Below are 15,797 nucleotides of genomic sequence, written 5' to 3' on the forward strand. Positions count from 1 at the left end.
TTCTTTATGCATTGTGGTCTGGGTATCTCAGCGAGTATTGACGCTGACTATCACACCTGGAGTCGTGAGTTTCAATCCAGGGTGTGCTGAGTGACTCCAGTCAGGTCTTCTAAGCAACCAAATTGGACCGGTTGCTAGGGAGGGTAGAGTCACATAGGGTAACCTCCTCGTGGTGGTGATTAGTGGTTCTCGCTCTCAATGGGACGTGTGGTGAGTTGTGTGTGGATCGTGGAGAGTAGCATGAGATTAATAAGAGCTGTACAAGTAGTGTTTGCTGTTAGTTCATGTTAACTAATATAGTTTACTAATGTTAACAAATAAACCATTTTGTAAAGTGTTACCAAATTATTTTGTTAAAATCATCCTGGGGGACATCAAAGTTCCCTTGATTGAAGAATCAGTCCAGAAATGAAAAGAGTACACCGGTTCTAATCTCATCAGTTTCAAATGTGCAATATTTCTAAAATCCCTGAGTAAACCTCAAGCAGCGTTTTCATGACAGTTACCTCATACTCCTGCGAGAACTTCAAGTTGTCGTTTGCTTTAAGATGATCGATGTGATCTGCCAACTCCATGACCGGAATTGGGGGGTGACTGGCCATCCCTGCACACAGGACACAAACAAACATTTGTGACATTAGCGGCAAAACATCCGAGCGTACGCAGAAACATAATCGTTTTAGAAGATGGAGTATGTGAGGTTTCTATCTGGCCTGTATGATTGGACGAAGCAGCCACATGCTCTGAGAAAATGGACACAAAAGCCGCACAGCGCATTTCTAATGAAGAGAAGGATGTTATTCGTCCACAAGTGTTAAAATGGAGAAGACATGGCAGAGAATGGTATACATTCAGAAGAACGTTAGGAGTTGTATATTGTAGTTTAAGCCGGCCATGATGTGACATATCAAACCCCGCCTCCTGCACTGCGTGAGGCAAAAGCGTTGAAGATGAACGTATAAATAAATGAGTCAAATCGAGTGTTTGTGAGACATATGAAGAAACAAGAGCAACTAACTTGACAAATGAAGGTTACTGGGGTAAACCGATGCAGCTGAACCTGCGAAGGAAAAGGGGACGGGAATAAATCATACGTAGCTGACGTTCAAACAAGCAAATGTAGTGATCGCTCACTTTCAAACTAAAAACAGGCAGTTGAGACACTTTGAAATGTAGACAGATTGTAAACAACGTTTTAACTATTTATTGCCATGTTTGTCCTTTGTTAGTACAAAGCAAACTTGTCCATGCTAAGTGCTAACGTACAACAACATGTGGAAATGATATGTCGACAATAGAGCACTTTTTCAGTGGTCTTGGTTCCGGAAGAACTTTCCCATTCATTTTCTACATTGACATTTAAAAAATAAATCATAAATCACTGCATAGCTCTTATGCTGCACATTTCATTTCCATTTTAACAGCAACTTCTCTGATTGGTGGATCTCTCTTTTGGATTATGGGTAGTGTAGTTCTTCATTAAAAATGTGGCTATTTAAAGTTGAAACCACACTGATTTGTGGCTTGCACAGAAGCATATTTCAACATGGAGAAAATGAATGGGATTTTTACTTCCGAACCACTACTTTTGCACTCCATACATTCAAAACATGACTGAACACAAACCATGAGAGAAAAGACACACAAATGAAAAAACAAATGTAACAATATCTGAAAAGATGGTAGGAAAATGGTGTGCATGTTTATAATGCGCAAGTTTTGTTTATTTTTCTAATGACTTCACAGCAAAAAAACATTTTCATAATCATTATATTTGTTTAAACATATTTTGAAAATGAATTTACAAGATATAGCCAGATTAGCTTTTTTTAGAGAATATCTCTGTCCAACATACCTCTGTCTTATTATCAGAAACAGAATTTTGCTTCTTAAGAAATTAATCTTGTTTTAAGTTAACATATTTTTACTTCCGTTTTGCAGTGCATGTGCAAGTTTGTTTGCATTCTAAGGGCTTTAACGATAAAACTCCTAATGCGTGAGTCTGTAAAGGCGGCGCGTGTTTGTGCGTTTGTTTGCATTGCAGAGGATGCCTTTGAATAGATGAGAAAGCAGACACTGCTCTCTGATAACCGGTTTGCATAACAACAGCCTGCGTGCCGCAGTTGCTCTCTCAGAGAAAGAGGCTGTACGTGGACGCGGCGCTGCGGTCCTTTCATCTCGCGCTGATAGAAGAGGGCATTAGCTAATGGAAGCAGCGGGGGAAAGCTGCCATCCACCCGCCTCTCAAGACCCATTACCAGCCGCGGTGACAATGAAACTGCCATTCGGCGAAACGTGTCGCAGCCACATCGAGCACCCTCAAGATAAAATTGAGATGGCAGGAGGGAGGGGCTGTGACCGCATGACAGCCATCAAGGGTTTGGAGAGAGGAGTGCTAATGCAGAGGCCGTTCTCACTGAAGAGAGCGATCTTCAGTCGACATGAGTGTGTTTGGCCTGCCTGGAGGGAAAATGGAGGATGGCAAAGATGCTCTAAGAGGCTGTTTGCCAAAAAAGGCCAAGAGTCTGCTAATAAAGAGCTGTTGAGAGGAGGAATATCGCTGTTGAAACCAAACATGTGAATACAAACCCTGTCATATTCATGCCACGGATGCCGTACTTTATTTCAGTCTGAGCCAAACAGCAATGGCCATAGGGTGGGGAACTGAAGGAATTTTCGATTGTGATTCTGTTTAATGATTCCAGTTCCTTGAAGGTGAGGTGTGCAATATCTGTCACCAAACGAAATTTACAAATTCTGAACTCCAGCTTTAACAATTTATTTAATTTTAAATAGTTTAGGAAACCAAATCAACTAAGAACACCAAACCACCTTGGGATGTTTTAAACTGGACTCTCATTTGGTCTCGAGCCTGGCCTGCAGGGAAGTGACCAAAAAGCCTTCTAAAACCACCAAAACCATAATTGGTGTCCAGCTATGACTAGCGAACCACCTTAGGCTAATTTAAGCCAGATTTTCCTCTTCTGGTTTAGCTGGTCTCCCAGCTGGTGAAAAAGTATACAAACCCCTCTTAAACCAGTAAACTAGACCAGTCTGACCAATGGATAATAGCTTGGTGGCCAACTAATACCAGAAAACCACCTTTGACTGGTTGAAGCTGTTAAAAAACAAAACAAAAAAAACAACAACAATTCTGGTTTAGCTGGTCTTCCAGCCTGTCTAGCTGACTAGTGCCCAAAACCCCTCTAAAACATAAAACATACAGACCAGCAAGTCCAATAAAAAACAGCTAAGTGGCTGGCTATGACCACAATACCTCCTTGGGATGGTTTAAGCTGGCCTCTCATTTGGTCTCGAGCTTGGGCTGCTGATATGTTGCCAAAAACCATTCTAAAACCACCAAAACCACAATTGTTGGCCAGCTATGACTAGCAAACCACCTTATGCTTGTTTATGACAGGTTTTCCCCTTCTGGTTTAGCTGGCTTGCCAGCTTGGCCAGCGGACAAGAATCCAAAACCCCTCTAAAATCAGCAAAGTAGACCAGTCTGACCAATTGAAAATAGCTTGGTGGCCAACAAATATGAATAAACCCCCCTAGACTAGTTGAAGCAGGTCTCCCAGACTGTCCAAGCTGACTAGTGCCCAAAACCGCACTAAAACTGTCAAAATTCATACCTGTGAGTCCATCAAGACCATCAAACCACCTTAGGTTGGTTTAAACTATTAACAGGTATCCCAGCCGCACCAGCAGACAAGTACCCAAAACCTCTCTAAAAACAGCAAACTAAACTAGCCTGACCAATGGAAACTAGATAAGTGGCTAACTAAGACCACCAAACCAGCTTGGGATGGTTTCAGCTGGCCTCTCAATTGGCTGGCCTGCTGAAAAGTGTCAAACAAAAATGTTTAAAACCAGCAAAACCATAACTGGAGGCCAGCTATGACTAGCAAACCACCTTAGGCTGGTAAGCTGGGTTTTCCTCTTCTGGCTTAGCTGGTCTTCTAGCTTGACCAGTGGAAAAGTATCCAGATCCCCTCTACAACCAGCAAAATAGCTTGGTGGCCAACTAATACCAGTAAATCACCTTAGACTTGTTTAAGCTGGTGTTCTTCTTTAAACCTTTCTAGTTTAGATGGTTTCGCAGTCTGTCCAGGCTAACTAGTGCCAAAAACACCTCTAAAGCCATCAAAACAGACCAGTGGAAACCAGCTTGGTTGCCAACTAAGACCAGCAGACCAGCTTAGGTGTTGTTTTTGTTTTTTTCAACAGGGTCATTTTTTTTCCTTCAGATGTTTTGGACAAACAGACAGCTGGACTTTGGTTCAGTCAGTTTTGGGCCGGTCCCGCTGGCACCAGGTTCTCGCCTAAGAAAGTAATGGAGTGCCCACTGTCACCACAGTTCTATTCCTCAGAAAATAAATCTATAGGTCTTTACGGCTGGTCGGTCTAGAAGCGAGTGCACTTTACCTTGTTCACCAAGGTCAGGAGGGAGTTCACTGCTCGACAATTCCCTCATTCTTCTACCAGAGTTTCACACTCCACTGCTTCCAAACACAAAGGCCACCTACATGTGTATGTGTATGTGTGTGTGTGTGTGTACCTTTGATTCTCTGATAGAATATACAATAACCAGCAGAGGCTTAAAAGGGTTAGTTCAACCAGAAATGAATTCTGTCACTATTTACTCGCCCGTGTTTCAAACTCATATGGCTTTACATCTTCAGTGGAACACAAAATGTGAATTTTCTGAAGAATATCCAGGCCAATTTCAGTGCATTGGTTGATTCAGTTCAGATTCTTACACATATCTGACTGATGCATTTCTTGAGTCCAACTGTGATCCGGTGATCTGATTGTATGATTTTATGACTAAGGCCAAAAGTCTTATGGACTCCTTTTAGAAGTTTAACAGCTCCATTCTTCATACACTTTCATTATATGGCAAAGAGTGGACATAATATGGTGAGTAAATGAAGACGTAATCTTATTGTTCAGGTGAAGTATTTCTTAAGGTGTCCTTGATATTGAACAAAATCTAAAAATGTTGTTCACATCTTCATGGTCTTCTGCTGCTGGCTTTGGTAAGTCATTTCTTCAGGTTAAAGACGGTGAGCTGTTCTGAATTGCATTGTGTGGAGTCTTGGGTCATCCCTTTTGTCATGACCTCACCTGTCCTTGCCAATTCATCAAAAACCGCCGCTCTGTCCTGTGCATCGATGTCTGTGAGCATTTAGGACGGCTCCTCGATATCTGTTGTCCAGGTGTTCACATTGGGTGTGTAAGAAATTATTTATAATGACGAAAAGTTCATCATAAATGTACATGATATTATACACGTCAATGTTTTATTGACAAATAAATAGCTTACTTTCATCTTGTGATTACAAACACTTTTGTCTTTAAACAGTTGTGTCTATGTTGCTTGCCGGCAGGCAACCATTGATCCTGCTTTGGTTTAGCTTGGAACAAAACTAATGTTGGTCTTTTAGCTGAACATAAATAGACAAGATAAATGGCCATATAGTTTTTGTAAATGGAAGTTACTCGACATGGACTTGTTATTAGAACAGTTGTATAAAAGCAATATTACACTGGTTGTGATTTGTGATATTGCTTAATTATGTGTGAGGAAAAACAGTGGACAGTGTCTGTTTGTTGGTGGTCTCAGTTTGATGATGAAGATGAGGAAGATGTTGCTCAGCAGCTCTCACCAGGTGTTTGGAAGTTAAGACGGCGTAACTCCACAGGATCGGTGGGGTGATGTGAGGGCAGTTCTTTACCGCTGGGCAGACTGCCTTTCCTCGCATCTGACTCCGTCCGTTTCCTGAAAACACACAACAAACAGCATTTACTTCAGAATTCTTCAAAGCCAAAAATATTTTGGCTGCTGTGTTTGGACTATTAACAAACAGCAGCGCTGTCGGTGGTCAAACAAACACGCTCGTGATAATGATCCAAGTCTTGTGTCGCATTTAAATTAGACCCGTCCCGGTGTTCCTTATACCAGACTGTATTTTTGGTGAATCAATACTTTTTTCAAGCATTAGAGGCACAAATTCCATGTTCTTTGTCTGATTTTGGCCTGTTCCACCTCAGAGGTTTAATCTTGTTTTAAACTTGTTATACAAAACAAAATCATAATTTTGAAATAATCTTTAAACTACTACAACATTTGTAGTAAATACACAAATTATAACCTAAAATAGAAATATATCTCAAACATATTTTTAATATGTATATATATATATTATGTGATATATTAATCTCATATTTTCTTGTCATAATTCATTTATTTCCATCTTAGGAAAGAGAGCAAAACAATATGTAGCAATATATATAAGCAATGTAGCTTAATTCACATTTTCCAATCAAAGTCTTCCTCAATATGCACTGAAATATCACCACTTCAAGTAAAATGAAACGTTTCACAAAGTCTAAGTGGGAGTTTGACTAATTGAAAGAGCTAGTGCCCACATAGGTTGCATTTTCATTGCAATGGGCATTAAATCTCTTAAACTCTCATCCTCCACAACATGAATCTGCCGGTACACTGTGGCTATCTGCTTTTTTACAGCAATCGTGAAGCTGTGTTCATGATTCACGTCAGAGCGGCAATGGCAGCATCGAGGGCCTATTTGAACTCAACATGAAAAGCTCTTGCATTCTGCGTTTTGGTGATAGTTACGATTTGTTTTGCATCTGTGGTAATTAAAATGTGCCATACAAAGGCTGAAAAATACTTGTCCCATATGGGATTTTTTGTACATCAAATAGTGTTAAGAGGTCCTTTCTCCATCATTTTATCACTGACAGCGAAGTGCTGTATATACAAATTTCAAAATTCTAACCTTCAATTGAAGTACAACAATTGAAACAGGGGAAATATTTCATTATTAAATAAATATTTTTCTCCAAAATGCATTGGCCATAATTATTGGCACCTTTTTATTTAATACTTTTTGCAGCCTCCCTTTGCCAATATAACAGCTCTGAGTCTTCTCTTATAATGACTAATGAGGTTATAGAACAACTGGCAAGGGATCTGAGTCCATTCCTCCATCATACAGTAATCTCTCAAGATCCTTCAAATTCAGAGGTTCATGTTGGTGGACTCTCCTCTTCAGTTCACCCCACAAATTGTCTATGGGGTTCAGGACAAGGGACTAGGATGGCCATGGCAGAACCTTGATTTTGTTGTCAGTGAACCATTTTTGTGTTGATTTTGGTGTTTGTTTTGGATCATTGTCCTGCTAGAAGATCCAACCAGGACCCATTGTAAGCTTTGTAGCAGAGGCAGTCAGGTTTTGATTTTTTTTCTGTTGGTATATGATAGAGTTCATGATGGCATGTATCCGAACAAGATCCAGGACCTCTGGCAGAAAAACAGCCCCACAACATTAAAGATCCACCACTATATTTAACCATGGGCATTGGCATTTCTTCATCTCTGTTTTTGCCAATCTCCGGCGCTTTTTTTGTTTCATCTGACCATAAAACCTGGTCGCATTTAAAGCTCCAGTAGTGTCTGGCAAACTGAAGACACTTGAGTTTGTTGTTGGATGAGAGCAGATGATTTTTGTTTCTTGAAACCCTCCAAAATAACTTATATATAACGGATATAGGTGATGTCTGATATATATATTTTGGACTTTGGGACTAAGACCCAACTAATTTCTGCAATTCTCCAGCTGTGATCCTTGCAGATTCTTTGGCCATTTGAACAATACTCATCATTGTGCGTGGAGACAATATAGACACACGTCCTTTTCCAGGCTGATTCTTAAGATCTCCAGTTGATTTTAACTTCTTAATTATTGCCCTGATGGTGGAAATGGGCATTTTCAATGCTTTAGCTATTTTCTTATAGCCACTTCCCATTTTGTGTAGCTCAACTACCTGTTGCCAAACATCAGAACTATATTCTTTAGTGTAACCCACTGTGGTAATACTTCATATGTGGCCTGTGTGTTACCTCATATTTATACCCCTATGAAACAGGAAGTCATGGCTGAACAATTTCATGTTCCTAGTCACCCAGGTGCACTAAAAAATGTAAAATATTAATTGGAAATAGGGCTGCACAATTATTAGAAAAACATGTAATATTCCTTATTAATTGTTATTTTGTAATTATTTGTATAATTAATCGCACAGAATTAACACGTTAAATTGACAGCCCTAATATACATACAGTATATATATAGTTATATCCCACATTCTAGACAAATTTTACTTAAAATTGTGACACCCAAGAAGTGGTATCATTTTAACCCTTTCTACAGTATGGTGGAAAGACAAGTAAACAAAGTACATTTATATATATTATTTGCATTTGTCAAGCTCAAACAATCAAAACTTAAGTTATTTATATATATATATATATATATATATATATATATATATATATATATATATATATTTATATAATAAATAATATATATGTTTATTTAATGTTTCATAACAAAGATAACAAAATCAAAGGAATCAAGGGTTTAAAGTGTCTTTAGATACCATTGCTGACAGGGCTGCACAAATGCAAATAAAACAGCATATCTACAATTGCGTTATTATATATTTAATATTTAGACCTCCTGAGGTTAATAATCAGCATTTTCTGAAGGTTAATCACCTCCTTTCACTGACCATTTCATGAAGAAGAAAAAAAGACTGCAATAGTTTCAAGCCCTGGTTCATTTGCTGTTAGTGTAAAGTGAAATCTCTTGATGTCTCTTACCTGTCTGGTTGACTGCTCCAGTGAATGCAACAGAAGGGGAGAATAAAGGGTTAGTATGCCGTGCAAATGCACACTTGCCCATATAAACACTTTCAAAAGCTTTTCATTTGACCTACAATTCAGTCTGACAGCTTTGAGATTTGAAGATTGTAATTCTGTTGCGTTTATTTATCACATGATTACTAAAAGCATGTAATTCATTGGTGATGGGAAAGTGTATACTTTTGATTAGTTAGTATTGGGACATTCTGCCACATCGGGGAGAAACAAACTAAAAGTAGTGATGCTACTAACCTTTAATGACATTTTGTGACAGTAGTTCAGCTGTTCTCAAAACAGGATCAAGCTGCTTTTAAAAAAAAAGCTGAACTAGACAAATATTCACTATAGAAATGTGTGTGACATTTCTATTAACTAAAATGTTACTTTTTAATAATTTACTAATTTCTATGTATTTTTCATGCCATTTATCCTGACAGTGTTTCCAGATTTGGAATTGGCTGCAGACGTGTCCTGACAGCAGATATCTCTCCTGCACCTCTGAAAGTGTGTGTGTGTGTGTGTGTGTGTATTGTCACTGGTGTAATGCGTGTGACATTGGGTTTGTGATTAGTGAATAAATCTGCCGTCAAACGACATCAAATAACCCTGAATATATGAAGGACCTCGTCATAATAGATGTCCAACTCAACGCCGGACTGTAATTTACACACAATGATAAGATCAATCTATATTCAAATGAGCACAATAGATTATTGAAGATGAGTCATTTTACTCTGACAATACACATGAAGTATCACTGCATACACACAAGAAGTGACACAGAGGCATGAAATCACTAAACAGTTGTGCCACTTTTGCGCTCGACATTTAAGCACAAAATCCTGCGTCCCATACTCTAACCACTCACGTTACAGTTTAACCTGTCTGTATTTAAATGAAGTTTTATTGTCATTAATTTCAGCACAAACAAGATTGGACAAATTTAAAATAAAAAAAAATGTAAAACTATGAAAACCCTAGTGTGTGAGTGTGTGTTTTTCTCCACTGTTTCTACCTTTTGTACAGCAGTATGGCGATGACGATGCAGATGATGACGATAACAGCGAGCACGGGTCCCACGACCCAGATCAGACCCTCTTCTTCATCGATGATTGGCTGCGGGTCGATGTCTGCGAACACCACTGAGTCCGAGTAAGGACTCGCCGCGTACAACATCTACAACAACAACACAGAGAGAAAAAAACACCTGCTTAAAGAACACACTGACATCACTCTGAGTGTCCAGCTCAAACAAACACAGATGCAGTCCCTTCATACACTGTAATAACAATACAAGTATATTTGTAGTGTTTATTCCAATGCAATGTCTTGCCCCTTAGACTCCAGTGAGTTCATTTCTGTAAACACAATTTGTGTTTATTTTTGAAAACATTTAAATGTGCAATTTTAGCTGTTCTACTTCCACGAGACTGAGCCGTTGGATTAGCCACGCCCCCTCTTTCTAAACCCCCCCCTTCAGAGGTACCAAATGAGCTTTATTGAGAGCAGAATCGGTTGTTAAAAACAACAGCAGCAAAATAGCGCCCTCCACTGACAACTGTTACAAACAACATGCCGTAAAAATGGCATTAAGTCTCAATAATTCACTGCAACTGCAATTCTACGAGAACGTGCAAAATGATTGACAGGCAAAAAGCGTCATTGTCCGTGGACACATTTTTGTTTGTTGTTAAAGAGTCTCGAGCTGTCACAGAGATATCTCAGGACACTTATTTCAGTAATATCCCTCAGGGAGCACGACATTTTTACTAACCTTTCCATGAAAAAAATCACTTACGGCATCTTTAAGCATGTCGGCTAGACAAAGCCTACAAACTCTAATTTTACAAACCAAGCATGGATCGGAATATCACAAATCTAAATTCCAACTGTAAATCTTTTCAAATGTAACAGATACAAGGCCAGTTTTAAGATTCTGGCTGTTTCTCAATGTGCGTTCTTTTGTGTTATTAAGGCAGTCTGTACGAGAAGCACCGCATCGCGTCACGGCTCGGACACAGCACGCTACAGAGGGCACATCGATGCGGTTCAGGTGGCGGATGGTACACTCAAAAGTTACCACATTTTCCCTTCTTAAAGAATGAACAAGGCTAGAGTAAATAATAAATGTCCTTTCATAATGATTTGGGTCAAATTGAATTGAAAATATGCGAGTTGCACTCCGTGGCACGGTGAAATTTAAGCAGTCTCCAGAGTGGTTGCTGGGTGTTGCCAACTGATGCCGAGTGATGGTGGCGGTGTGTGCGTACATTCATATAAAACAATTGTTTTGAATTTTAGAACACGGCACGTCGTCCACCAGACATGTCCAGTGTGCGATCTCCTTTTTGTTTTTGTGGACTCATTCGACGTCATCATCCACTGCCATCCACAATACCCAAGAACGCAAGTACTGAGATGGCATAAAATGACCCAGATATTTTCAGACTGAATATCGAGGATTCAACGGATGGTGATTTGTGGGCAAGAACTCGTGAAAGTCTGACGGTTTGTGAGAGTCGTTATACTCCGTCAACATTAGTTGTTTTGTTGGACTTGATTTTAATAGAGTAATAAACACATAAAGGAAACAAGTGTTTACAGACGTTATTCTTTTAACATGTGATTAGTCACGCAAAACTTCACCTCAAACTGAGGGATGAGTTTAAATGATTTTTAAAGCTAATCTTCACACTTCGTTGTGTTCCGAAATGAGTCAAAATGCAATTCAAGTATGTAAAGTGGGCATTAGTCTAAACTGTCTTCCTCCATTTATTTTCTCTTTCTGGTCAACTACAGTCATGACCGAACAACAGTTTGAAGAGAAAACAGCTGAGTAAATTTATTAAAGTTAGTTTCATTATCGACACGTGTTAAGCAAGCTAAAACATGTGGTTGCATTGCATTTATGCTAATGTCCGCTATGGCACACCAAGTGGTTATAAATCCAGCCCGAGCTAAGTTGTTTTGAAACCAGACTCCTTGTGTCCTGTCGACATACTGAAAGCCAGCAACTTCAATAGTAGCACATTCTGTCTACTGGCACAGACATTTGAAGGTAACACTATCGAACCCTCTGTCTGTTTTTATGTATTGTTTTGAAGCAAGAATATTCATTTAAAGCACATTACTTATGTGTTCAATGTGCAGGAAAGCTTAATTAAATAGAACAACATAAATATGATCATATAAATCCACTGTCAGAGGTTTGAAATCATGTTATACTGTGATTAATGTAATATTAATGTAATATTCATCAGTGTGCATTGTATTATGTTCAGTGAAGTGAGTTACAGCTGCATTCAGTGATTAGCATCTCATTTACTCGAACACCATCAACATGAAGGTTTAAACATAGACAGAAGCATTTGAGACAAACACACACACACACACACACACACACACACACACACACACTCAGGAATTATTCAGAAATATGTTCTAAAAGAGTCTAGACAAAACGAGATACTGTGGAGTTCATAAACAGTGACAAGAATCACTTTCCCTTTGGAATGATCTGGTTTTCTGCATTAATTGGTTGTAAAATCTTAATCTTCATCAAAGTCACAAATATAGACAAACACAATGTGCTTAAGCTAACAACACACAAACAATTATAATATTGCATGTCTGTATTGAACACATCCAAATAAACATTCACAGTGCTGTGGAAAAATTAAGTGAACCCTTGGATTTAATAAATGGTCGATCCTCCTATGGCAGCAATAACCTCAACCAAGTGTTTCCGGTATCTGCAGATTCAACCTGACCAACGTTCAGAAGAAATTTTGGACATTTCTTCCTTACAGAACTGCTTCAGCTCAGACATATTCTTAGGATGTCTGCTGTGAACGGCTCTCTTTAGGTCAGTCCACAGCATCTCTATTGGGTAAGGTCTGGACTCTGACTGGGACACTCCAAAAGGGGAATTTTATTTTTTTAAAGCCATTCTGTAGTGGATTACTTGATGTTTAGGGTTATTGTCCTGCTGCGTCACTCAACTTCTATTGCGCTTCAGCTGGCACACAGCCACCCTGACATTATCCTGTTGATAAACTTGGGAATTCGTTTTTCCCTTGATGATGACAAGCGGTCCAGGCCTCTAAACAGCTACCCCAAATCATGATGCTCCCTTCACCATACTTCACCGTTGGGATTATGTTTTCATGTTGGTAAGTGGTGCCCTTTTTATGCCATACATAGTGAAACGTATTCTTCCCAAACCATTCAACCTTAGTTTCAGTCCACAAAACCTTTGAAAAGCAGCGACTTCCTTCATGGTGTCCTGCCATGAACACCATATCTGTTTAATGTTTTCTGTATAGTAGACTCAAGAACAGAGATGTTAACCGGTTCCAATGATTCCTTCAAGTCTTCTCAGATCTTCAAGATAACTTTGTAACCCTTTCCAGCTTTATGCAAAGCAACAATTCTTGATTGTAAATCTTCTGAGATCTCTTTTTTGCGAGGCATCAGCAGATGCTGCTTGTGAATAGCAAACTCCAAATGTTTGAGTGATTTTTATAGTCAAAGTAGCTCTAACCCACACCTGCAATCTTGTTTCAATAATTGGCTGCCAGGTTTCCCATTTCCTGACTCTAATTCGCTTTTTGTTGACATCATTACATTTACACATTTTATAATATATTCAATATGTACAAAAACAATACAATCATTTGTGTGGTATTAGTTAAAACAGATTGTGTTTGTTCATTAATGTAACTAAGATGTAGATCAAACAACAAAACATTTAAGACAAATGTAGGACATTCCAAAGGGTTCACATACTTTTTCTTGCCATTGTAGATTTTATATATATATATTGATATATATAAAAAAATAAAAAATGATATATATATATTTAAGCATACTTAATAAATGTTGCTTTATTTCTGCTTAAAAAAACTATTAATGTCTTAATATCTTCCTCAATTTTGTACTCTATTTTGCTTCTCAAGTAAATGTATCTTTGTTTTAAGGACGTTTAGATATTTTTACTTGGGAAAAGGCAAAAATTCGGATTATTCAATGCAGCATTCACTGTGAGCTGCAGCTCATCAAAAAGCTGTCTCACTGCTTTCACAGAGTCTCTCTCTCTCTCTGCAGTGCAGTTGATAAGACTCCCCCCATATTAGCTGCTATTAAAGTGAAGGCGGTTATCTCACATTTCTGCTGCTGACAGCTCTTCAGGGCTCCCCCTGTCAGAGAGACAGACAGAGAGAGAAACACACACTGTTTGCCGACAGACTTCAGCCGATCTGCTGCGGTTTCTCGCTCTCAGCCTGGATCACGTGACTGTAATGTGAGTGCAAATGATCATTTGGACATGAGAGAACAGGAAACAAAAGATTTTGCCTCAAGCTCTAAACAGACAGAAGCGTTTTGAGCTGCCTTGCTGTCTACTGCCTACATAGTCATCCTAACTCCAATGGACCCTCAGTGACTGAAATGTGTTGGGATTGGTCACACTAGTCGATTCATGGGATTGACTAGTTTATCTGGATATTTCTTAATTTGTTTTGGAAATTTTAAATTATGTTGTCTTGACAAAGTCAAAAGACTCTTATTCTACAAACACAATGTCGTTTTTCTGTGATTATTCTGTGATTTTTGTAACGCGTTAAACAAAAACTATTGATCAAAGTTAATAACATGTTCAATTTCCCAGCCCTAACATATATAATATTTTAGGGCTGACAGTCAGTCATTTTTAAACTAATTAATTAAATGGTTTGCTGATTAATTAATAAAATTAAACGCAATTAATCTAATACATTAATATTTGCTGAGAAAGCCCCTCAAATAACAATAATTCAATATGTAATGATTAAATAATTATAAATATTATAAACAATTTATTATACAGATAATTAAAATAAAAATCATGATTATACACACCCGGTCCCTTATCAGGCTAATCAAGCCTCCGAGAGGGATAAAGGCTGATTGTGCGGAGGATTGTGCGGGAGAGAGAGATAGTTTACGGACATGTCCGTCATGTGTGTGTGTTTGTCTTTTGTTTAAGTTACTCTTTAAATGTTTTTTATATTTAAAAGCCGGTACTCGCCTCCTCCTTTCCATTGAACTACGTTACAAATACATGATATTATTTTGGCACGCAAGAGAAGCATTTAGAAAGACAAAACAAAAAGTGGCTTTAGAATCCAATACATTGTTTATTTCCATATTATTGAAATAATTTAACATTGAAAGACTGTACTCACAACTGATCTGAACAGAGTTTGGCATTGGCATGTCACTAGGCTTACAATGTGATACTCTAATAAGTAGAACATTTTTCATTACACTTAATGACACTTTTGGAGCATCTCACTGGTTTTCAGCATCACAAATGGAACGTTTTAGGTAGTTGAAACTTTGAAAATAACATCTGGAGATCCCTGCATTCTGTTGTGTTTCGTCCATCTGTCCAGAACGTGTGAACAGCTCTCATTCTGTGTCTGTGCTGCTTGTAAAAACACACACATTCTTCAAGCTTTGCTCATATAGTAGCAAAAAAAAACATACTTTTATTATGAAATGTAAGTTCGGGACAGCGGGCTCTGAAGTGATACTAGGGGTGACTCTTGGGAGTCCGAGATAACTCTGATCTTAAATAAAAGGCCAATTTGAATTGCCGAGTGGTATTTGTATGCCGCTCCCCTGAACATACGGGTATAAAGGAGCTGGGGTGCGAACCGCTCATTCAGGTTTTGTGCTGAGGAGCCGAGAGAGAAGGTCCTGGCCATTTCAGCAGGTAGTTCAGTGTTGTAGCAGGAGGGACACAACGGACACAACATCCTATTCAACTTAGGGAGGAGGTTACAGAAGTAACCACGACGTTCCCTATCTGTCACTCACTCGATGTTGTGTCAATGAAGTGACACTAGGGGTCTTCCTACAAAAGCTCTGCGTGTGATCCAAATAGATGCGTAAAGTGCACACCAGACACAGCAACATCAAGGCTGGATCTGCCTCCTCCTGTGGCAGCGCTTGCAGGTTCACCACCTGATCCGTAAATGTGGTCATGGGAACCTTGGGCACATAGCCCGGTCGG

At 38.8% G+C, this 15,797-nt stretch overlaps 1 protein-coding gene across 6 annotated transcripts in view; it reads right to left on the reverse strand.

Annotated features, from left to right (window-relative positions):
- LOC127661044 (receptor-type tyrosine-protein phosphatase delta-like) overlaps positions 1–15,797 on the reverse strand; it is a 228,371-nt gene that overhangs the window by 32,284 nt on the left and 180,290 nt on the right. For 2 of the 6 annotated variants that reach the window (XM_052151632.1, XM_052151618.1), the window contains 5 exons: positions 9,756–9,916; positions 8,699–8,713; positions 5,676–5,788; positions 1,019–1,060; positions 507–604 (listed from right to left, as the gene is read on the reverse strand). In XM_052151632.1, coding sequence (XP_052007592.1) covers positions 507–604; positions 1,019–1,060; positions 5,676–5,788; positions 8,699–8,713; positions 9,756–9,916 — 429 coding nt within the window. The remainder of the gene's footprint in view (positions 1–506; positions 605–1,018; positions 1,061–5,675; positions 5,789–8,698; positions 8,714–9,755; positions 9,917–15,797) is intronic. The other 4 variants (XM_052151611.1, XM_052151604.1, XM_052151598.1 and 1 more) reach the window with 3 other exon arrangements.

The sequence above is a fragment of the Xyrauchen texanus genome, chromosome 2, assembly GCF_025860055.1.
Source record: "Xyrauchen texanus isolate HMW12.3.18 chromosome 2, RBS_HiC_50CHRs, whole genome shotgun sequence".
Taxonomy (NCBI): domain Eukaryota; kingdom Metazoa; phylum Chordata; class Actinopteri; order Cypriniformes; family Catostomidae; genus Xyrauchen; species Xyrauchen texanus.